Source organism: Natrix helvetica (genome assembly GCF_964273705.1).
Source record: "Natrix helvetica genome assembly, chromosome: Z".
Lineage (NCBI taxonomy): Eukaryota > Metazoa > Chordata > Lepidosauria > Squamata > Natricidae > Natrix > Natrix helvetica.
Window position 1 is genome coordinate 17,311,273 of NC_138554.1, and position 23,022 is coordinate 17,334,294.

The 23,022-nt window shown below is 45.9% G+C and overlaps 3 protein-coding genes across 5 annotated transcripts in view; 2 read left to right on the top strand and 1 right to left on the bottom strand.

The window, feature by feature from the left end:
* LOC309381424 (solute carrier family 12 member 3-like) overlaps nucleotides 1–800 on the top strand; it is a 62,249-nt gene extending 61,449 nt beyond the window's left edge. The window contains exon 27 of the mRNA XM_081932389.1: nucleotides 231–800. Coding sequence (XP_081788515.1) covers nucleotides 231–372 — 142 coding nt within the window. The 3' untranslated portion in view covers nucleotides 373–800. The remainder of the gene's footprint in view (nucleotides 1–230) is intronic.
* A 1,301-nt stretch (nucleotides 801–2,101) lies between these two features.
* Nucleotides 2,102–21,208, bottom strand: OSGEP (O-sialoglycoprotein endopeptidase). Of its 2 annotated transcripts, none has more exons than XM_081932838.1 (12): nucleotides 21,066–21,208; nucleotides 19,616–19,736; nucleotides 18,134–18,253; nucleotides 16,701–16,876; nucleotides 11,783–11,878; nucleotides 10,078–10,127; nucleotides 8,511–8,589; nucleotides 7,868–7,933; nucleotides 7,015–7,105; nucleotides 5,877–5,952; nucleotides 4,062–4,160; nucleotides 2,102–2,277 (listed from the first exon to the last, which is right to left on the bottom strand). In XM_081932838.1, the coding sequence occupies exons 2-12, from the start codon at nucleotides 19,728–19,730 to the stop codon at nucleotides 2,238–2,240; spliced, it is 1,008 nt and encodes a 335-aa protein (XP_081788964.1). In that variant the 5' UTR covers nucleotides 19,731–19,736; nucleotides 21,066–21,208; the 3' UTR covers nucleotides 2,102–2,237. The 2 variants fall into 2 exon arrangements, with proteins under 2 accessions (XP_081788964.1, XP_081788963.1); XM_081932837.1 differs by lacking the exon at nucleotides 21,066–21,208 and adding an exon at nucleotides 19,969–20,518.
* A 39-nt stretch (nucleotides 21,209–21,247) lies between these two features.
* APEX1 (apurinic/apyrimidinic endodeoxyribonuclease 1) overlaps nucleotides 21,248–23,022 on the top strand; it is a 14,487-nt gene continuing 12,712 nt past the window's right edge. Inside the window, exon 1 of one of the 2 annotated variants that reach the window (XM_081932840.1) lies at nucleotides 21,248–21,377. The gene's annotated coding sequence lies outside the window, so the exon portion shown is untranslated. Of the gene's footprint in view, nucleotides 21,409–23,022 lie in introns of both variants that reach the window. The other variant, XM_081932839.1, reaches the window with a different exon arrangement.

The following is a 23,022-nucleotide window of genomic DNA, read 5'->3' on the forward strand; positions in this document are numbered from 1 at the left end:
TGATTTAAAGAGATTAATGATCTTCAGGTTAATAAATCTTCAGCAATTAATTGTCTGAATGGTCTGAATTCCTCTGAGCGGGAATAAAGTATTGCCACGTAATGTGTTGTTGTGCAATGATACACAATGCCCATCCTAGTTGTAACATACACATAAATTTTGTAATGTGGAGCCTCTTCAGTTCCTTACAAGCAGATCCCTAACTTCTCTACTTTTCCTTAATTCTCCAGAAGCCTTCCGGTGGTACGTAAAGGAGCCTGTCCCAGCTCCCTCTACATGGCCTGGCTTGAAACAGTCTCCAAGGACTTACCCCCACCAATTGTCTTCATCCGAGGCAATCAAGAGGATGCACTCACCTTCTACTGTCAATAGAGGGTAGCAGGATCCCAAAGAAGCCTTGCGCAAACAGGCTATAAGGGGCTATCTATTATGCCAGCCTAATTACAAGGCGGAAGGGGACAGAAGACTCCAAAGTCTGACAGTCCCGTCCCTCCCCCCCCCCCCGGAAAGCAGATGGGCATTGTCATTGAGTGTGTCAGCATCACCACGAGGCCGGGACCATCCACGCACAACGAAGGGATTTTGCTGAGGGGTTTGGGGTTTTTTTTGTCCCTGCTTGTTGTTGAGTTTGAACGCAAAGGACCGATTCTGGATGTGTTGTGTCTCCATGCTCTGTAAATAGTGATACTTTTTTGAATATTGTTATTTAATAACCCTGTTGTGTCTCCTACTTTGTTCTTCTTGGCGTCGTACTTCCGCTTCCGCTGATGGGGTTCCTTTTCTAGCAAAGCTCGACTTTAGGGTGCAACTCTCGAGTGACAAATACAAGAAGGCAGAGTTAAGCCTTTAAGATAGGGAGGGCCCACCCAAGGAAAAGCAGAACCAAGCTTGCAAACCACACAAACACAAACAAGCAGATATAGGTTCAATGGCCAAGAACCAGCACAAACAAGTCCTGGTAGGTATAATATATTGCATTAATATAATCATAGCCCCGCCCACGGCCCCATAGCCAGCATCCGGCAGCTTCAGTTGCTTCTTCCGGACCCCTCCCCGATCCATGGTGCCTTCCCCGGCGCTTGTCAGCCGCTCTGGCTGATTGGCAGCTGCTCCGGTCAGCTGTTGCACAATGGGACCAGGCAGCCATCAGGAATTGGCCCTGTGCACATCAGCGGTCCGAGCGCCTCCTGTCAGTGCCGATCAGCTGTGGAGAAACTAGACTGCAGGTCCGGAAGAAAAGGAGAAGGCAGCCATCCGGTGCTTCCGCTTCCCCCCAGCATACCTGGTGATTTCCCTTCCCCCCAGGTATGGCAAGCTGATGGGGCTTGACAGGAGGGCAGTTATGGCCCCTTTACACCTATGACAATGATGGGGAACCTTTTAGGCCCAGAGTGCCCAAACTGGAAGGCATGTGTGTGCGCGCGCATGCGCCCAAGTACCAGAAACCCAATGGACCAGCTGGCTGTTGCGCATGCGTGCCTCGGAAACCCTATGACCATCTGGCACATGTACCTTGGGTTCGCCATCATGGACCTATGTACTTCAATTTCCAGCATTTCTAAGTCGGCCATGCTGGCTCAGGAATTCTGGGAGTTGAAGTCCACAGCTTGTAAAGGGTCATGGCTGCCCACACTACTTTAAGGGCAGCATGTAGCTCATTTGCAGATTCCCAAAGAGGTCCAAGTTTCAGATCATTTGGGAATTCATTTTGAGGGGCCCTAGAGACAGAGCTTTTCAGCTGCTTCGGAATCCACCGCACCCCTTAAAAGCGATTGAAATCATGCTAAAAAGGGACCCCCACTTTGCCTCTTAACCCTTTCCTCCCCGGTGAACTAAAAGAAACCCAAATATTTCAGTGTCAGCAGTCAGTTGAACCCATGACCCGTACAATTATGGCTGAGATGGAAGGTTCTGTCCACACAGACAAGCAAAAGACAGGGTGGTTTTCGCAGAAAAAAAATGAAATCAGCAGATTATGAAAACCCACAAACAAAATTAGTGAATTGCCTCAGCTCCTGGATGTGCCACGTTGCTCAAAAGGCCCCTTTGTTTTTTTTCTCAGAAGCCACTTTTCATCCCTATAGACCCAGCACAGACACCCTTTCTACAAAATCAAATCATTTATTTTAGGCCAAAAAGGTGTGTGTGTGTGTTTAAATGCGTATCTACTGAGTCCTCCAGCTGCATTCACTTCATGGCTTCCAAACTGGGGAAGATTTTTAGGCAAAGAGAAATCCTTAGTCTCGCCACGTTACCTCCACTTCATCTGTACGATATCTGGAAAGAATGAAGCAACACAACGTTTGAGTGGGCATCCATTCCTCTGAAGAGGGAATTTTACCTCAGAGTAAACACATATCAAATGTAGCTTTAACAGGTCTTTAAAAATTGAGGGGATGGGAAGTAGTACAAAGCTGCATCCATAATCAGGCTGTGAGGTAAAGGTAAAGTTTCCCCTCACACATATATGCTAGTCGTTCCCAACTCTAGGGGGCGGTGCTCATCTCCATTTCAAAGCCAAAGAGCCAGCGCCATCCGAAGACGTCTCTGTGGTCATGTGGCTGGCATGACTTAAACTCCGAAGGCGCATGGAACGCTGTTACCTTCCCACCAAAGGTGGTTCCTATATTTTCTACTTGCATTTTTACATGCTTTTGAACTGCTAGGTTGGCAGAAGCTGGGACAAGTAACGGGAGCTCACTCCGTTACATGGCGCTAGGGATTTGAACCACTGAACTGCTGACTTTTCTGATTGACAAGCTCATTGTCTTAGCCACTGAGCCACTGAACTGCTGACCTTTCTGATTGACAAGCTCATTTTCTTAGCCACTGAGCCACTGAACTGCTGACCTTTCTGATTGACAAGCTCATTTTCTTAGCCACTGAGCCACTGAACTGCTGACCTTTCTGATTGACAAGCTCATTTTCTTAGCCACTGAGCCACTGAACTGCTGACCTTTCTGATTGACAAGCTCATTTTCTTAGCCACTGAGCCACTGAACTGCTGACCTTTCTGATTGACAAGCTCATTTTCTTAGCCACTGAGCCACTGAACTGCTGACCTTTCTGATTGACAAGCTCATTTTCTTAGCCACTGAGCCACTGAACTGCTGACCTTTCTGATTGACAAGCTCATTTTCTTAGCCACTGAGCCACTGAACTGCTGACCTTTCTGATTGACAAGCTCATTTTCTTAGCCACTGAGCCACTGAACTGCTGACCTTTCTGATTGACAAGCTCATTTTCTTAGCCACTGAGCCACTGAACTGCTGACCTTTCTGATTGACAAGCTCATTTTCTTAGCCACTGAGCCACTGAACTGCTGACCTTTCTGATTGACAAGCTCATTTTCTTAGCCACTGAGCCACTGAACTGCTGACCTTTCTGATTGACAAGCTCATTTTCTTAGCCACTGAGCCACTGCGTCGCTCAGGTGGCTGTTAATTAAATGTTAAATGGAGGGAGCTGTTTGTTTAATTAGAGTCAGTGCATTTTCTGGTTCTGTACAGATAGTTCTTGACTTGTAACAGTTCATTTAGTAACTGTTCAAAGTTATGGCACTGCACTGGAAAAAAAATGACAATTTTTCACACTTATGACCATTGCAGCATCCCTATGGTTACATGATTTACATTCAGATGCTTGACAGCTGGTTCATATTTATAACGGTTGCAGTGGTCCTGTTTTGTGACCTCTGACAAGCAAAGTCAATGAGGAAAGGGGATTCACTTAACAACCATGTTACTAATTCAACAACTGCAGTGATTCATTTAATAGATGTGCCAAGAAAAGTAAACTGGGACAAAACTTGCTGAACAAATTTCTCACTTAGAAACATAAATTGTGGGTTCAATTGTGGCTGTAACTCAAGGACTGTATTTAGAGGTGCACAATTGCAGGAGGTTTTAAAAAGGTGGAGTTACAAAGACCAAATAAAGCCACAGCTTCAAAGGTTTCTGATTTCACAAGGAACTAAATTAATTAAATGCCTCAGTACTTATGTGTTCCATTTCACCTTCACAATTCATTTTACCCCCTGTATTGCAAACAAGGACAATTACCTTTGCGTAATCCATGAATCTTCAAGCGCTGTGATTTGGCCGGACTGAAACATTTCCCAACCAGCTTGTGCGATCATGGCACCATTGTCAATGCAGAACCTGGGTACAAAACAGTCATGAGAAATCAGAATTAAAAAAAAAGAAAGAGAGCCTTTCTGAGCATAGGCCCACTTTTGGTCTCTTGCAACGACTACAAACTGCTAAAAAAGGAAGTTCCACAACAGCATGGTGTGATTCCTCACTCCTGGGGAAGGTTACTGCAAAATCCCCATTCCCTCCCCACTCCTGGGAAAAGGATACTGCAAAATCCCCATTCCCTCCCCACTCCTGGGAAAAGGATACTGCAAAATCCCCATTCCCTCCCCACTCCTGGGAAAAGGATACTGCAAAATCCCCATTCCCTCCCCATTCCAGGGGAAGGATACTGCAAAATCCCCATTCCCTCCCCACTCCTGGGGAAGATTACTGCAAAATCCCCATTCCCACCCCACTCCTGGGAAAAGGATACTGCAAAATTCCCATTTCCTCCCCACTCCAGAGGAAGGTTACTGCAAAATTTGCATTCCCTCCCCACTCCAGGAAAACAATACTGCAAAATCCCCATTCCCTCCCCACTCCTGGGGAAGATTACTGCAAAATCCCCATTCCCTCCCCACTCCTGGGGACAAATACTGCAAAATCCCCATTCCCACCCCACTCCTGGGAAAAGGATACTGCAAAATTCCCATTTCCTCCCCACTCCAGAGGAAGGATACTGCAAGATCCCCATTCCCTCCCCACTCCAGGGGAAGTATGCTGCAAAATCCCCATTCCCTCCCGACTCCAGGGGAAGGATAGTGCAAATTCCCAATTCTCTCCCCATCCCACTAACTTCTTTCCAGGTCTATTCTCCTATGCAGGGCAACAAAAGAACACCCAGCCAATTAACCGGGAGGCAGCAATAGACTGACCATGCCGATTAGCTGGGAGGATGGGAGGCAGCGAATAGATCGATCGGGTGCCCCAGCCTTACAGGTTAGGCCTCCTGGGAACAAAAATGGGCTGTGGGGAACTGTGCCACACACCCCATGCCCCGTTTTGGGCCTGGTGGGCCTCCCTGCAGCCCCCTCAGACCAAAAATAGCCCGGGGGGGGGCACACCATACACACACACCCCACACCGAATTTTGGGTCTGGTGGGGCTCCCTGCACTTACCTGGGAGTCAAACTGGGATGTGTGAGAACTCCTGGAAGGGGAAGGGTGAGTGGGGCCAGCCAGAGGTGATATTTGCCAGTTCTCCAAACTACTCAAAGTTTCCTGCTACCGGTTCACCAGAACTGGTCCAAATCGGTTGAATACCACCTTTGCTGCTATCATGTCACACCTATTCCTTTTCACTAGTCTAGCCATACCCAATTCCTTCAACCGTTCTTCGAATGTTTTAGGCTCCAGTCCCCTAATCATCTTTGTTGCTCTTCTCTGCACTCTTTCCAGAGTCTCAATATCTTTTTTATAATAGGGTTGCCAAAACTGAAGGCAGTATTCTAAGTGTGGTCTTATAGAGCTTTGTCTAGGTGCGTTTGCTGCTAATAAACACCATTAAGGCTCTGAAGCAAATGGTGATACCCAGCCTCTAACAAGGGGTGTGAAAACTCGTGGCCAGCTCGTGGTCAGATGCATCACGTGCAGGCCACACCCACCCCAGTTTCGCGAAGGGAAAACCCATTGTGATATGTCACATGACCACAACAAGTTTGACTCCCGTGCTCTAACAGATGCCTGAAAGCTAAGCCTAGGAGAATCTTTGGAGGAAGATGGAGGGGGAGGGGTTCTCACCTTTCATCAGTTGCAAAGAGTCGAGCGCCTCTCTCTCTGCACATGATGCCCATCATCTCTTGAAGTCGCTCGTTACCTGCAAAGAAAGGAGCAATCTCTCTGGGGGGAAAAAAACAATTGAAAGGAAACAAGCAACGCGTCTAGTAGACCAATGTTTCTCCATCTTGACTATTTTAATATCTGTTGCTTCATGTTCTTCAGAGTTTGTGGGACCTTCATCACTGTAAGCTTTCAAGAAGAGACTGACTGTCGTCCGTCAGAAATGATGTAGGGTCTCCTTCTTGGGCAGGAAGTTGGACTAGATGACCTACAAGGTCCCTTCCAACTCTGTTATTCTGTTCTGTCCTGACTTCAGGTGCTTTGGAGATTAGGTACACCCCCTCATCTTTGTGGCAGGCCTTCAAATATTGGAACCCTGCTATGATGTCACCCCTAGTCCTTCTTTTCATTAGACTAGACCAGTGGTGGGTTCCTGCCGGATCGCACCGGATCGCGCGCTCCCTTTCGGTGCTGAACCCGGAAGTACGTTCTGGCCCTGCCCCTGGCGACGGGACGACGCTTGCCTGCGCTCCACCAGCTCGGCTGGGACCGGAGACGTTTCCTCAGCGGAGTGGAGCGCCTGAAAGGGACGCAGGCTCAGCCTGCCAGGCTGCCACCGCTCCACTGAAGACATTGCTGAGCAGAGAAACGTCTCCGGTCCCAGCCGAGCTGGTGGAGCGCAGGCAAGCGTCATCCCGTCGCCAGGGGCGGGGCCAGAACGTACTTACGGGTTCAGCGCCAAAAGGGAGCGCGCGATCCGGGGCGATCCGGCAGGAACCCACCACTGGACTAGACATACCCAATTCCTGCAACCATCCTTCATAAGTTTTCTCCATCTTGACTGCTTCTCCATCTTGACTATTTTAATCTGGTGGACACTGCAACCGTTATAGATATGATCCAGTTGCCAAGCATTCAAATTTTGATCACATGACCATGTGGCAATAGCTATGTGAAAAACGGTCATGCCACTTTTTTTCAGTTTATTACTAATGGTCCTTAAACGAATGATTATAAATTGAGGACTCTGTATTTCTCAACTTCCCCATCTAGTCTCCAGGGACATTAGTTCACCCCAGCATCCATCCAAATCACCTACAGCCAACGCCGCCCACAATTAAGGCCTCGCTGGAGCTGGTGTGTGCCATGGCCCGTTCAGTGATTTCTACCAGCATTGCAAAGAGGGTCTCCTGTGAAGAAGGAGAAATTATGGGATCAGTCCAGAAGCATTCTGTTTGGTTTTCAACTATGGGTGCCCATCCTCCTTTATCTATGCATGCAATATAAATAGATCTTTACATTCTGAGATAAAGAAGTACTTTTTTGAGGTAAAGAAGTACTTTTCTGAAGTAAAGAAGTACTTTTCTGAGGTAAATTCTGAGGTAAAGAAGTACTTTTCTGAGGTAAATTCTGAGGTAAAGAAATACTTTTCTGAGGTACATTCTGAGGTAAAGAAGTACTTTTCTGAGGTAAAGAAATACTTTTCTGAGGTACATTCTGAGGTAAAGAAGTACGTTTCTAGAATAGTAGATCTTTTCTAGAAACGTATGGGCCCCTTCCTCCTATCCTGGGGTCCAATCTGTCAGCCCTATAAGGAAACAAATGCCTTGTAGAGTAGTACAACTTTCAGTGTAACAGCTAATAATAGAATGACTCTTTTCACCTTATTTTGTACGAAATAAGGAAGGGCTTGTCTGAACTGTTTTCTCAAGTTACTTTCTCAGCCCTTGCTCAATCCCCTCTTATCCAATCATTGCCTTGGTGTTGGCTTTTCCTTCTGTCCTTCTATCCTCCCTTTAACATAGTCCTGGGTTACAACAGCAACCAGGATTGCTGTCACTGAGCGATATAGTGCATGCATGCATGCTGTAGAATTCTGGGAGTCCACAAGTCTTAGTTGCCAAAGTTGGCGACTCCTGCTCCACAAAATCTTTGATCCAGATCTGAAGTACCTGTAGAGAGAAGCAGAGGTCCTCTGGAGTGCATTCTCCTGCAGACAGCATTCTATGAGCCACATCCTGCAAGAGAACAGCATGAATCCTTGGAATCTATTTCAGATAGTCCTCATTTAGCAACCATGATTGGCCCAAAGGTGTTTTTTCAAGAGGTAACTGGACTTTCTGGGTTTTTTTGAAGATGTTTCACTTCTCATTTGAGAAGCTGAAGAAGCTTCTTGGATGGGAAGCAAAATGTTTTCAAAGAAAAACCAAAAGCACCTTTGGGACAACCATGACCTGGATGATTGAGAATCTCCATAGACATTCAACCATGAGTGGGACCATCAATTTGGCTATTAAGTGGACACTAGGTGAAACTGCAGCTGAAATAATCTTATTTCAGCTTTCCTGAAAAACTGAATGTATTAAATTAAGAAAATTAATAATTTTTGTATACTTTAGATAACTTCTTTTACTATTAATTCTTATGTCTATTCTCTAACCATTGGTAAAAAAAAATTCCCAAATTGTATAATAATCGGTTTGTTCTTTCTCTTTGATAGCCACATCAATCTGTTCATTTCTGCACATTCTAATATATTCCTAATTACATTCTCTATATCCAGCTGCTGCTTTGTGGGATTTGAATCCTACGTACCTCTATGTGGGACAGAATCCCAGAGAAGGACACATCCATGCCTTTCACGGTATAAGGAAGCTCAACTAACTTTTGACCCCTGTAGAGGAAAAAAGGAAGCATTGAGTCTCCTGTGTGAAGCTATAATCTAAGATACGGTGTCTGCAGAGCATTATTTTTCAATCTTAGCAAACTTCAGGCTGTGTGGACTTCAACTCCCAGAATTCCCCAGGCATCATGAACTCCACAGAACTTAAAGTTACTAAGGATGAGAAACACAGACCTGGAGAATCAAAATAATCCTCATGCCGCAAAAAAACCCCAGAAACAGAGCAATGCACCAAGCTTCTATATTTCAGAAGATGAGAGAAGGATCATCAGCTACTCTTTAAATGCCATCAGCCTGCTAGTTTATCTTTGCAGCATACAGCAGAACAAGGAACTGCAACCAATAACTTTTGCTTGACGTGGTAAAATGCTGTATTTTTCAGAGTATAAGATGCACCTTTTTCCCTCCCCCCCCCAAAAAAGGTTGAAAAGCTGGGTGGATCTTAAAGACTGAATGTAGCATTTTTGGCCTCCCGAAACCCTGCTCCCTTCACAAAAACAGGAGGGTTTGAGAGGCCTGCAAAGTGCTCCTGGGGGCTGGGGAGGGCAAAAGCGAGCAAAAAATGAGCTCTTTTTGCTCGTTTCCCCCCTCCCCCCCCAGCCCCCAGGAGCACGCTACAAGCCTCCCAAAGCCTGTGCATGCCCTGTTTTTTGCAAAAAACGGGCCCGTTTCCATGAAAAACTGATTGTTTTTTTGCTTGTTTTGCCCCCCTCCTCCAGCAGCACTTTGCAGGCCTCTCAAACTCTCTGCATGCCCCGCTTTTCACAAAAATGAGGCGTGCAGAGGGCTTGGGAGTCCTGCAGAGTGCAAAAACTTTTTTTTAAATTTACCTCTTCAAAAACCGTGCGCTTTATACTCGAGTGCATCTTATAGTCCGAAAAATACAGTATATGATGATTATATATGGTTTCATCATTTGTTGATTCAGAAGAAGCCAGTTAAGGTAAACTTCTAGTCACGAATGAAGGCAAACTTCTTTCTACAAACTTCTACAAAAATACAGTCACAAAACTGCATCTGGCTTACTTTGGCCCTGTCACGTGGGGGAGGTCACTGGAGAAAGCAATTATGTCAGGGAGAGTTAGCAGTAAAAGGAAATCAGGCTGCTAAAGAACATGGAAGCTGGAAACCATCAAAGCTGACACTGTCCAGAACATAAAACAACTCAGAGAAATAGTGGAAGACTGGAAGATGTGGAAATAACGGGCCCATAGAACTGCCAGGAGTCAGGTGCAATTAAATGGATAACATCAATATAATCTACTAAATAAACACATGGGAAAGAGCTGGATCTTGCTAACTTTTTCCTATGACCGTCTGAGATCCTTCCTGAATGATTTTGTGTATTTGTCAAAATTATTTAACTTTTGTCCAAACCAGGAGATGGAACCCACATCTGGTACCTATTATATACATTTAACAGAGCAAAGAAAACTATTGTGTGTGGGATTCCCCCCCCCCCCCCCCCTTATGGCTTACTTCTTAGCCATCTGTTCGATGTTGTAGCCAGGACTGGGATCATTTGAGATCTAAGACAAGGAGGGAATAAAAGAATCAGATTTCCACAATATTAATAAGACTTGACAATCATCAATAACCTGACTTGGCAATCATCAATAGTAAAGAGACGGTATCCATGGATAGTAGACATTGTAGTACCTAGAGACCAGTGGGTGAAATTCAAAAATTTTCTGACATGGCTTGGTGGGAGTCATTTGACTGGGTGAGTGTGGCCAACTTTAAAAAAACTTTTTAAAGCATTTAAAGTAAAGTAAAAAAAAAAAGGTTCCCACAATCGCATGGCACAGCTGATCGTTGGAACCTTTTAAAAACTATTTAAAAGTATTTTTTACTACCGGTTTGCAAACCAGTGAAATACCAGTGAAATACCCCTGCTAGAGGCAGAAGAAAATAAGAAAAAAATATAAGGACCTGTAGAAGTAGAATGACTGTAGCAGAAGAAAGCAAAGGTTATTTTAAATAAAAAATATATATCTGTAATACTGTTTTGACTGACACCTTCTTGCACATTACTCTCCCATATATATTCAGAGACCAAACTGTGAATTATTAGAATAGCCCAACTTGTCAGACTTTGGGTTCCAGCTCCTCTGATCTTTAAGTCAGCATATCTTGATTGGAGATGTCCCAAAGGTGCTTTTTTCAGGAGGCAACTGGACTTTCATATTTTTTCTTTGAAGACGTTTCGCTTCTCATCCAAGAAGCTTCTTCAGCTCTGACAGGATAATGGGGAATGGAAGGATTTATACTCCGTGCAGACAGCTGGTCATTTGCATCCTTTTAGAGAGTCGTTGAAGCCCTTGGAGGTTTATCTGTGCCTTCAGGGTCACCTCAAATGGTTGCTTTAGTCTGCAATTTTTTTTCTCCTGAAAATCCTTCCATTCCCCACTATCCTGCCAGAGCTGAAGAAGTTCCTTGGATGAGAAGTGAAACATCTTCCTGAAGGAGAAAACAAAGTCCAGGTGCCTTTTTGAAAAACACATTTTGAGACAACCATGACCTGGATGACTGAGAATTTCCATAGACATGTATCAGGTTATGTTCCTCCTCCAATTCCATCTGCAACGTCATGAAATAACCAGGGAGAAAACAGACTCCATAGTTCAGGGGTATCAAATGCTTAGATTTGGCCCATGGGGCCACCCTGGAACAGCAAAGGACCAGCCCGTGGTGCCTTTGCCAGCAAAAATAGAGCTCAGGAGAGCCGCGTATGATGCCCCTTTTCACTGGCAGGACGCTGTCACAGTCGAAAACGGAGCCCGGGACCCCTCAAGCTCTATTTTCACTGGCGGAGTAGTAGCAAAACAAACTTAATAGCAAAAGTGAACACACACACCCAGCCCCTCCCCCCCCGGGCCATAAGAGGTGCCCCCGACACAAGTGATGTTCAGCTGGCTCGCCCAGTTTGGCCACACCCACCTGGCCACACTTACATTCCCCTCTCCCCCGCGGTCAAACACAACCCTGACGTGGCCCTCAATGAAATCGAGTTTGACACCCCTGCCCTAGTTGTTTCCTTGGCCTCAAAGGGTCTCTGATGCACCACGCAGTCCTACTGAACCTTTTTCAAATGTGTGTACTCAGAAAGAAGTCTCATAGCATTCACATACGATCTAATTAAGTCAACTTGCATTCTCATCTACGTATGTTCAGCTGCTCTGACCTTCAACACTCGAGCGAAGCGGTCCAGACAGTTTCCCACAGCAATGTCTATAGTTTCCCCAAATATACGATAGCGATGTTCAGAGTATGCAATGACCTGAATGGGAGGAAGAGGCAGACATGGTTATAACCCCCTATACTTACATCTCGATGTTCCCGAGATCCACGTGGGTCAACCAAAGTTCTTTTCCTCACCTTCTTAAATGGAAATCATTAGGTTCAAAACAATTACAAGGCAAGGGAAAGCAAGCAAAATAGCAACATGTTTGGTGAGGCCTATCGCTGGGGAATGCACAAAATGAATTGCGCCTTATAAACCGTCAATCGAGATGGCTCAGTGGCTAAGACGCTGAGCTTGCCGATCAGAAAGGTCGGCAGTTTGGCGGTTCGAATCCCTAGCGCCGTGTAACGGAGTGAGCTCCCATTACTTGTCCTAGATTCTGCCAACCTAGCAGTTCGAAAGGACGTAAAAATGCAAGTAGAAAAATAGGAACCACCTTTGGTGGGAAGGTAACAACTCTCCGTGAACCTTCAATGTTTAGTCATGCCGGCCACATGACCACGGAGACGTCTTTGGACAGCGCTGGGTCTTTGGCTTTAAAAGGGAGATGAGCACCGCCCCTTAGAGCCGGGAACAACTAGCACATATGTGCGAGGGGCACCTTTACCTTTACCTAAAATGTACAGTAAATCAACAAGTGGAGTTCTAAGCCTGCTGGAAAAGCCAGATCTTTTAAGGATTTCTGAAAAGACAATGTTGTTGTGGCCCACCAGCTGCCATTAGAGCTGGCGGTAGACTCAGGTGATGAGAAGGTTGGGAAAGAACTTGGGCCAGTTCTGGAGTCTGGGGGAGGCTCTGATGGATGCTCAGCATCAGACACAGAGATAGAGCCAGGGCCATCTGGCATTTCCCAGCCACCGGAGAGGCAGCTGCCTTTGGAGTCTGAGATGAGTGAGGAGGAAGAACAGCTGGGGCCTGTTGCAAATGCACGTATGCACAGAGCAGATAGGAGAGGTGAACAACAGAGGACAAAGAGTTGATTTGGGAAGCAAAGCAAACATGAATGCTGAATGCCCCCTCCCTGGTTGGGGAATAAATAGAAGGAAAGGGGAGTGGTGGTCGTAGGAGACAATAGTTCGAATTTCTAGAGATTGTGCTCATTGTGTTTCGTGCAACAAAGACTGCCTTGCAAAGAACTTAATTTGCAGCCTGTAGGCTGGGAGTCATGGCCTTGCAATTAATGAACTGATAAGGTCTGCTGCTGCAGTTAACTCCTTGCAGGATTCTTGCCTGGACTTGGGTGAATGCATTTAATTCACAAGAGGTAAATAAAGAAGGGTTTTTCTTTGCGAGGAGTCTGTTTCTTGCTTCTGCAAAAGCTGGGTCAGAACAAATGTCAAGTCCCATTTGGACTTCAAAGGGAATAGAGTTCCAGAAGACCCAGATGACTGCAAAGGAAGTCCAACTTGGAGTCTCTGCTTTACTGATGAGCCCTGGAAAATAATGATGGCTCTGACCAGATGTAATTGACCAGACAAAAGCCATCTACTGGTCTCCCATAGTTTCAAGGACACTACTACCTTCCCACACCAGGTTTTGACAGTGCTGGACTTCTGCACCAAGGAACCTAATAATGCTGCCTGCTCAGAAGTGCTCAGAAGTGCTTAATAATAATAATAAATAATAATAAAATTTTATTTATTAGCCGCACCCTCTCCCGAAGGACTCGGGGCGGCGTACAATAAAAAACACATAAAATACAAATATGGACAAAACATACACAAGAATAAAGACATATACGTGTACGTGGAGGAGGTAGACAGATGAATAGAAACAATTAAAATCACAATTTAAAATCCCCTAAATAAAATTACAAAATTAAAAACCCGTCAGGAGCGATATGAAATTATGGTTGAGCCAGGCCAGCTACTTGGAATAGGTGGGTCTTGAGCTTTACACGGAAGGAGCGGAGGTCAGAGGTAGTCCTAATATCTGGAGGGAGGTCATTCCACAGGGCTGGGCCCGCCACAGAGAAGGCTCTGCTCCTAGGCGCCGCCCCTTGGCACTGTCTGGTGGACGGCACCTGGAGAAGTCCCTCTCTGTGCGAGCGGATGGGTCGCAGGGATGTATGGGGCAGGATACGATCCCGCAAGTAACTAGGTCCTGAGCCATGGAGCGCTTTAAAGATCGTTATCAGGACCTTGAAACGCACCCGATAGACCACAGGAAGCCAGTGCAGCTCGCGCAGGAGAGGTGTCACATGGGAGTACCTCGTACTCCCCATAATTACCCGCGCGGCCGCATTCTGGACCAACTGTAGTCTCCGAGTGCATTTCAAGGGAAGCCCCATGTAGAGAGCGTTACAGTAGTCCAGGCGAGACGTCACCAGCGCATGAGTGACTGTGCGTAAGGCGTCCCGGTCCAATAGGGGGCGCAATTGGCGCACCAGGCGAACCTGGTGGAATGCCCCCCTTGCCACGGCTGTCACATGGTCATCCATGGACAGCCGGGCATCCATGAGGACGCCCAAATTGCGAGCCCGCTCCACGGGGGCAAGTTGTACGCCCCCGATGGCCAGAGATGGGATTAACTGGTTGAACCGGGGGGCCGGGACCCACAGCCACTCCGTCTTGGAGGGGTTGAGCTTGAGTCGGTTGTCATCCATCCAGACCCGTACGGCTTCCACACACCGGGACATCACTTCGACGGCCTCGTTGGGGTGGTTTGGGGTGGAAATGTACAGCTGAGTATCATCAGCGTACAGATGATATCCCACCCCGAAGCCACGAATGATCTCACCCAGCGGCTTCATGTATGTGTTGGACAGGAGTGGCGAGAGGACCGACCCCTGTGGCACCCCACAGGTAAGGGGGCTTAGGGTCGACCTCTGCTCCCCTGTCAACACACGTTGCGTCCGGCCGGAAAGGTAGGAGCCGAACCACCGCAAAACGGTGCCCCGGACCCCTAACCCCTCCAGTCGGTGCAACAGGATACCATGGTCGATGGTATCAAAAGCCGCCGAGAGGTCTAATAGGACCAGGATAGAGGAGCAACCCCTATCTCTGGCCCTCCAGAGATCATCCACCAACGCGACCAAGGCCGTCTCTGTGCTGTGCCCGGGGCGAAAGCCGGACTGGCGCGTGTCTAGATAATCATTTTCCTCCAGATGTCGTGGAAACTGATAAGCCACCACACTCTCTACAACCTTCCCCAGAAAGGGAAGGTTGGAGACAGGATGATAATTGGCCAGCTCCGTAGGGTCCAGGGAAGGCTTCTTGAGCAAGGGTCTCACCACCGCCTCTTTCAAGGCGGCCGGAAGAGACCCCTCACCCAACGAAGCGTTCACTAGGCCCAGGAGCCAGTCACGTGTAACCTCCCAGGATGCCAGTACAAGCCAGGAGGGGCACGGGTCCAGTAAACATGTGGTAGGTCGCAGTCGTCCACGCAATCTGTCCAAATCCTCGATGGCAACCAAGTCAAACTCCTCCCAGATTGGTCTCTCAAGACTCGCCACGGACGTCTCCACTGGGCCACTGAAAGGGACCCAATCCTTCCGGATTTGAGCGATTTTATCCTGCAGATATTTCCCAAATTCCTCTGCCCTACCCTGTAAAGGGGCCTCCTGCGGCCTCTGAAACAGGAGGGAGCGGGACACCCAAAACAGGGCGGCAGGGTGGTTCTCTGCGGATGCAATGAGAGAGGCACAATATTGACGTTTGGCTGCTCTCAATGCCACAAGGTATGTCCTTAAATGGGCTCGTACCTGTGTTCGGTCAAATTCGGAACGGGAGGATCTCCAACGACTCTCTAGGCATCTCTTGCGGCGCTTCATCACCCTTAGCTCCTCGGTAAACCAAGGGGCCAGGGTGGATCGTTGCCGCCGGAGAGGCCGCAAAGGCGCCACCCGGTTCAAGGCCCCGGTAGTCGCATTGTTCCACGCGACTACTAGGTCCTCTACCCGAGGGCGGGTCAGGGCTACAGGAGGTGGCCCAAGCTCCATTTGGAACCTAACTGGTTCCATCAGGCGCCTGGGGCGGAACCATCTAATGTTTTCCGGTTCCGCCTCCCCGCAGCGGGGGGTAGCACCAGGGAAGTCAAGTCGGAGGAGTGAGTGATCTGACCATGACAGGGGAGTGATGGTTAAGTTCCCTCTTCCCAGATCACTCAACCACTGGCCAGAGACAAAAACAAGGTCCAAGGTGTGACCTCCCTCGTGTGTCGGGCCCTGAATCAATTGAGTCAGGTCCATGGCTATCATGGAAGCCATGAACTCCCGAACCCCCTCAGATGCTTCTCCCACCGATGGCAGGTTAAAATCCCCCATCACTAAGAGTTTGGGGGTCTCAACCGCCACCGATGCGATCAGCTCGAGGAGTTCAGGCAGGGCCGCTGATGTATAGCGAGGAGCCAGGTATACTATCAGCAGGCCAACTGTCTCCCAGGGCCCCATTTCACAACAAGGGATTCACACCCGGACATCTGTGGCACAGTGGTCTCCCTCGGCTCTAAATCCTCCCGAATAATCGCTGCTACCCCACCGCCCCTTCCCTGGGCCCGGGGCTGGTGAAATGCAGGCCAAAAACAGGGGGGGGGAGGTCATGTGCGTGCACATGGGAGCATGGGGGAACTTGCGTGCATGTATGAGGGGGCCGGGGGAGCACAGGGGGAGGACCTCATTGCATTATGGGTGTGGGCACGTGATTTTGGCACATGAGGAGAAAAAGGTTAGCCGTCACTGCTCTAAGCTATGGTATCGTTTCCTAGTTTTTATTTTGGTAGGTCATGAACTCAACTGCTGCTCTGTAAATCATGGTTTGGGGCATAAAGCGATATGCATGAACTTGGGATATTATGGTTTACATCAAACCATGGTTTAGCATAATATGCAAACCCAGAAATCTCTTCTCTTCTTCAGTACCTGAGTGTTTCCACCACTGACGTACAACACTGTTGGGTTCTTCGCACCAGTCACAAGCCGCCCCATCTCAATGTGTCCGACACAATGATTCACTCCCAGAAGTGGCTTCCCCCACAACTGGGCCACTGTCCTGGCCACAACAGCTACGGTCACTAGTGGAGCACCCATTCCCGGACCTGAAAGATGGGAAAATATGCATTAAGTCCAATGTAGCATTGATATGTGGCTCTCAAATTTTATTTTGCATTGATTTGATTGTTTTGGTAGCCCTTACAGACTACAGGTACTTCTCGACCTACGACCACAATTGAGCCCAAAATTTATTGTTGCTAAGCGAGAAATTTGTTAAGTGAGTTTTGTCCCATTTTACAAACTTTTCTTGCCACATTTGCTAAGTGAATCGCTGCAGTTGTTAAATTAGTAACACCGTTGCTGGCTTCCCCATCGACTTTGCCTGTCAGAAGGTCACAAAAGGTGAATCCCACGAACCCGAGGCATTGTAATAATCATAAATCTGAAGCATCTGAATGTAAATCACTTGACTGTGGGAATGCTGCAACAGTCATAAGTGTGAAAAATGGTCATAAGTCACTTTTGTCAGTGCTGTTGCAATTTCGAACTGTCACTGAATAAACTGTTGTAAGGAGAAGTGGTGTGTGTGTGTGTGTGTATTTTCACTGATTTTATTCTACCAATCTGGGGCATTTATAACATTCTTTGATTAGGAAGAATATCTAGAATAGAATAGAATAGAATAGAATAGAAAAGAAAATATGAATGGAATGAAGTTGGAATGGAATAGAACAGAACAGAACAGAATTCTTTATTGGCCAAGTGTGATTAGACCCACAATTTGTCTTTGGTGCATATGCTCTCAGTGTACATAAACAGACAAGATACATCCGTCAAGAATCATAAGGGACAACACTTAATGATAGTCATAGGGTACAAATAAGCAAACAGGAAATGATCAATATCAATATAAATCATAAGGATACAAGCAACAAAGTTACAGTCCTGCAGTCATCAGTTGGAGGAGATAGGAACGATGAGAAGATTAATAGTAATTTAATAGTAAGAGTACTTGGTGGTTCTTCAGATGTTGCTGAAATACAGTTTTTGCAAGTCTAGCCAGCATGGACAACAAGAAGGTTACCAGGGGATGAAGTACAGCTATACATTCTTAATCAGAATACCTTAAAGCACAGGTCTCCAACTTCGGTGACTTTAAGACTTATGGACTTCAACTCCCAGAATTCAAGTTGTGGACTTCAACTCCCAGAATTTCCCCCAGCCAGCCATGCCCATTGACTTTGGCTGGGGAAATTCTGGGAGTTGAAGTCCACAACTCTTAAAAAGTTTCCAAGGTTGAAGACCCTCCTGCCTTAAAGAAGCCACGTGTCTTCTTCCCTTTAAGAAAAAAAAATATTCACCTTTGGTGAAAGCCACTGCGTCAATGTCCTGAGGCTTCAATCCAGCTTCTTCCAGGGCTTCTCGCAACACAGTAAGGACACAAGAACGGTGATGGCGTGCTGTGTCACCTGGAAGGAAACCTAAGAGTGGGACCAAAATGGGAAAGAAGTTAGGTGACCATGGAGGCACATTAATTAATCTGTTCCCACTTCTTTAAATCCAGGAAAAATGCTGAATTCTTTTAGCAAGCAATTCTCTCATAGCTCTTGTAGGCTGGTATCCTACAATGTACAATGTACAATTGTACAACGTACAATGACCTTGTAAACTACCCTCACTCTGTCAAGGACCTTGGAGTACTCATATCTAATGATCTAAGTGCCAGAGCCCACTGTAATAACATTGCCAAAAAGGCATTAAGAGTTGTTAACCTAATCTTGCGTAACTTCTTCTCTGGTAATATTGTACTACTAACCAGAGCGTACAAAACATTTGCTAGACCAATTCTCGAATACAGCTCATCTGTTTGGAACCCTCACTGCATATCGGATATTAATACAATCGAGCGAGTCCAGAGATATTTCACAAGAAAAATCCTCTGCTCCTCCGCTTGCAACAGAATACCTTATGCCACCAGACTTGAAATTTTGGGCTTAGACAAGTTAGAACTATGCCGCCTTCGGTCTGTAGCACATAAAATTATCCGCTAAGATGTCCTACCTGTCAGTAGCTTCCACCACAACAATACAACAGCACGGAATAGATACAAATGTAAGGTAAACCATTCCAAACTCAATCGCAGAAAATACAACCTAAGTAACAGAGTGGTCAATACCTGGAATGCACTACCTGATTCTGTGATTTCTTCCCCCAAGCCCCAAAACTTTAACCTTAGACTGTTCACTGTTGACCTCACCACATTCCTAAGAGGTCCGTAAGGGGCATGCGTAAGCGCACCAGAGTGCCTATGTTTCTTTTTATTCTTATCCATTTCATGTATCCAAAATCATGTTTATACATATTTATGTTGTCTAATACATGCTTGACTAAATTAGTAAGTAAGTAAGTGCAAGTATGTAACACAGACAAGTTAAGAATTGGAGAACATGGTATTAAGAATGTGTGATAGATAGGAATAGGATATGTATTTGTATGATTAGTAATTATATAAAAGAGAAGATCAACGGACAGGTAATCTGACTGACCACACACACACCTATGTAACGGATATAAAATGTAATTGCTGTAAGATCTAATCACTATATGGAAACATTGATGCCAGAAATGCTGAACTATGTCCAATGTTTTTCATGTTTAACTAATAAAAAACTTTATAATTTAAAAAAAAGTAAGTAAATAAATAAATAAAATAAAATGACTTCAACTCCCAGGATCCCTTCCTGGCACCGCCCTGGCTAGGAATTCTGGGAGTTGAAGTGCAACTAGAAAGTACCTGGCTGAGTTCTAAAGAGCATTGATGGGAAATAGCAGAAGATTCCTACCTTGTCCTGGAGGAGTGACATAAGTCCGTCGCGGATTGCTCAGCACCTCCCCATCCCTTACTATCCCAATTCCGATCTTGTTGGCGCTGCCCTCAAAGCCAATCACGACCGGCATCTCTTCCTAGAACACCGCCGGGGAAAAAAAGGAGGGGGGATTTGATTTCTTCCAACAGAAGCCTCGGAATCTGCAGTGATCCCTGATCCACCAGGCATGATTTCCTTGGGACTGTGAAAATCTGTTTGCATGGGTGTCTTTTGTTGTGTTAGCATTCATGTGTTAAGTGGGACAGACAAGGCAGCCACCTAGCTAACAAGGACAGAAGATTCGTGAGAATGAGTCCTTTGCGTCTTACCTGTGATTCTTTCCTCTGCTTCCCAGGTCCACTTCCTCCACCTTGCTTATTTCGAAAAGCTCTCAGCACAAGCAGGAAAAAACATGTGTGCAACAAAAGTATCTTGGAAGGAAAACTCAGCAGCAAAGGAAGGGTTAAATCTGAGTCTCTCTCTCTCTCTCTCTCTCTCTCTCCCCCCCTCCCCCTTTCCCTCCTTTTTAAGAATCTAAGAGGAGGGTTTCTAGAGGTAAAAAATGTGCACAGTGAACAGTGTACAGCATACACGAGTGGTTTTCATTTGACATTTGCCACGTGAAGATTAGAAAGTGTAAAGCATCTTTTGTACTTTTCCAGCTTGGTTAATTTCTTGTAGACGTTTCATTAACCAACCTAGGTAACATCATCAGTACTACTAAAAGGTGGGATTTGCCCTCAATTTATATTCTAGTGACTCACCCGGTCAGTAGAATATAAATTGAGAGTAAACCCCATCCCTTCCTAGAATTGATGATGATATGTAGTTAGGTAATGAAATGTCCTCATAAAAACAACCTAGAACTGATGATGTTACCTAGTTAAGTAATGAAACGTCTTCAGGAAAACGACCTAAGCTCAAAAAACACCAAGGAGACCCTATTTCAACCCTGAGCTACAGACATTCTCCTTTATTTTCTGTGGAAGTTCTCAGTCATCTAGATAATGGTTGTCCCAAAGGTGCTTTTTTTCCCCAAGAGGCAACTGGACTTTGTTGGTTTTTGCTCAAAGACCTTCCGCTTCTCATCCAGGAAGCTTCCTCGGTTCTGAACGAATGGCCGAGAATGGAAGGATTTAATGGAAGGAAGGAAAGAAGCAAAAACCAAGGGAGTCCAGTCGCCTTTGGGATTTTTCTTCATTGATTAGAAAGTGCCAATTCCAACCTACAACTTGAAGATTAACAGAGTTGGGAGGGATCTAACAGGTCATCTAGTCCAACCCCATACCGAAACAGGAGACCCTACATCTTCTCCTACTTAGGATATTTTTCTTTTAGGAAAAAAATGACGCCTATTAAATATCCGTATTTAGGATTTTAAATATCAGTATGTAGGATTTTCAGAGACCATATTACGGTTTTAAACCTTTTACTTCGCCGCGATCCCCTCTGAGTTGTTCGACTGGGAACCGAAGGTGTTGGGTGCTTCGGGGGTTGGCAGACAATGTTCCGTAAGTGGTACGGAGGACGCCTGACGTTAAACCCCGCCTCCTCCCTCGGCACGTGACTGACGCGGAGGGCGCCTTTTCTTTCCAACCGTGCCTTTGCTCCAATTGGTTCTGCGGAGCGGTTCCTGCCCGCTTGAATAAATAGCTCCGCCTCACCCTCTGTCACGTGACCCTGTCCACTCCACGTGCTTCTCTTTCTCTCCATTCAAGGATTCCTGCGGATTCTCTCGGTGGGTGCAGGGACGCCTCGCTTCCAGCGTGGTGAGAGTCGAACGTTGCTTAAAATAAAAATTACTATTGTTTTTTTTAAAGTAAGGTTTTTCCTAATTGCATTTCATCTGCAAGCGAGCCAGGGTCGATATCCCGGCCTTCCATTTTTTTTTTTTGCATTTTAAAAATATAAATAAATAAATTCCCCCTCCCGTGCATTTTTAAGAATGGGGTGGCCGGTAGAAATTCAACAGGGTTAGCTTCCAAAGGACGTCTGCATCCTCTTGCCGGAAAGGTTGGGTGGGTTAGAAAACAATGTCCCTGAGCAAGTTATGAATGCAAAGCGAACCTCACTACCCATGTTCCCCAGCCACTGACCCTTTATGGAGGGATTGCATTTGATATTGCCAAAACAATGGAAAGAGGTTTTAACCAAAATTAGAATAGAGCTGGAAGGGACCTTAGAGGTCCTCTAGTCCAACCCCCTGCTCAAGTGGGAGACTGTCCAGCCTCTTAAAAACCTCCAGTGACGAAGCACCCACAACTTCTGGGGGCAGGCTGTTCCACTTGTTAATTGTTAGGAAGTTTCTCCTTAATTCCAGGTTGCTTCTCTCCTTGATTAGTTTCCAACCATGGTTTCTTGTCTTGCCTTCTGGTGGTTTGGAAAAATAAGTTGACCTCCTCTTCTCTGTGGCAGCCGCTCAAATACTGGAATACCTATCTTGTAGTTCCCCCCAAAACTCCTCTTCTCTAGACCAGTGGTTCACAACGTGGGGCCCACGCCCCAAGGGGGAAATTTGATTTTTAATGGGAAGGGGGGGCAATTTGAACCTTGTTTAAACCAAGTTAATGGCCTTTTAGGCTTCCTCCCCGTGAGTAGAGTTCACTTTTTAAGTAAAGTAAGAATTGTATGTGGGGGGGGGGGTGCATCAGGATTTTAGAGATGCTTAGGTGGGCATGCCCCCAAAAAGTTTGGGAACCACTGGTCTAGACAAACCCAAATGCTGCAACCATTCTTCATGTGTTTTATTCTCCAGGCCTTTAATTATCTTAATTGTTCTTCTCTGCTTTTTCCAAAGTCTCAACATCTTTTTTTTTAGTAACTAGTGACCAAACCTGGATTCAGTATTCTAAATTGTGCCCTTACTAAGGTTTTATAAAGCGGTACTAATATTTCACGTGATATTGATTCCATGCCTGTGTTACTTTTTTATTTCACTCATCACTTTTAAGAAATGTTAAAACACCCGGAAAAATGAACCTAATTTATCAGAGGCTGTTATTTCGGATTGTTGCAAACATTTCAAATACTGAATTTCTTCTATTGGTAATTAAAAAAAAAAGATGGTTCCTTAATTCTCAGCATTTTTTCCCTCTGATTTAGATTTGGCTTTAAATCTGCATGTAAATATAACTTTGGGAACAATATACTTAGGGACCACATTATGAAAGGATGACATAGTATATTGCTATTCAGTCAACATTTAATAAGCTTAATGAGTGAATTAATTCCATAGAGATATGTATATATCTTTGTTTCCTCCTAAATACGGATTTTTTAAAGGTTTAGACCAGTGGTAGTCAACCTGGTTCCTACCGCCCACTAGTGGGCATTCCAGCTTTCATGGTGGGCGGTAAGGATTTGCTGTAACTCTGCTTTATAAA

Excerpts from the sequence above, each read along its gene's own strand:
- OSGEP (XM_081932838.1), bottom strand. The coding sequence starts at position 19,730 with ATGCCGGTCGTGATTGGCTTTGAGGGCAGCGCCAACAAGATCGGAATT. Across the intron at positions 11,879-16,700 it reads TCAGTGGTGGAAACACTCAG|GTCATTGCATACTCTGAACA; the intron begins GTACTGAAGAAG and ends CCTCCCATTCAG. Across the intron at positions 7,934-8,510 it reads GGATTCTGTCCCACATAGAG|GATGTGGCTCATAGAATGCT; the intron begins GTACGTAGGATT and ends GTTCTCTTGCAG.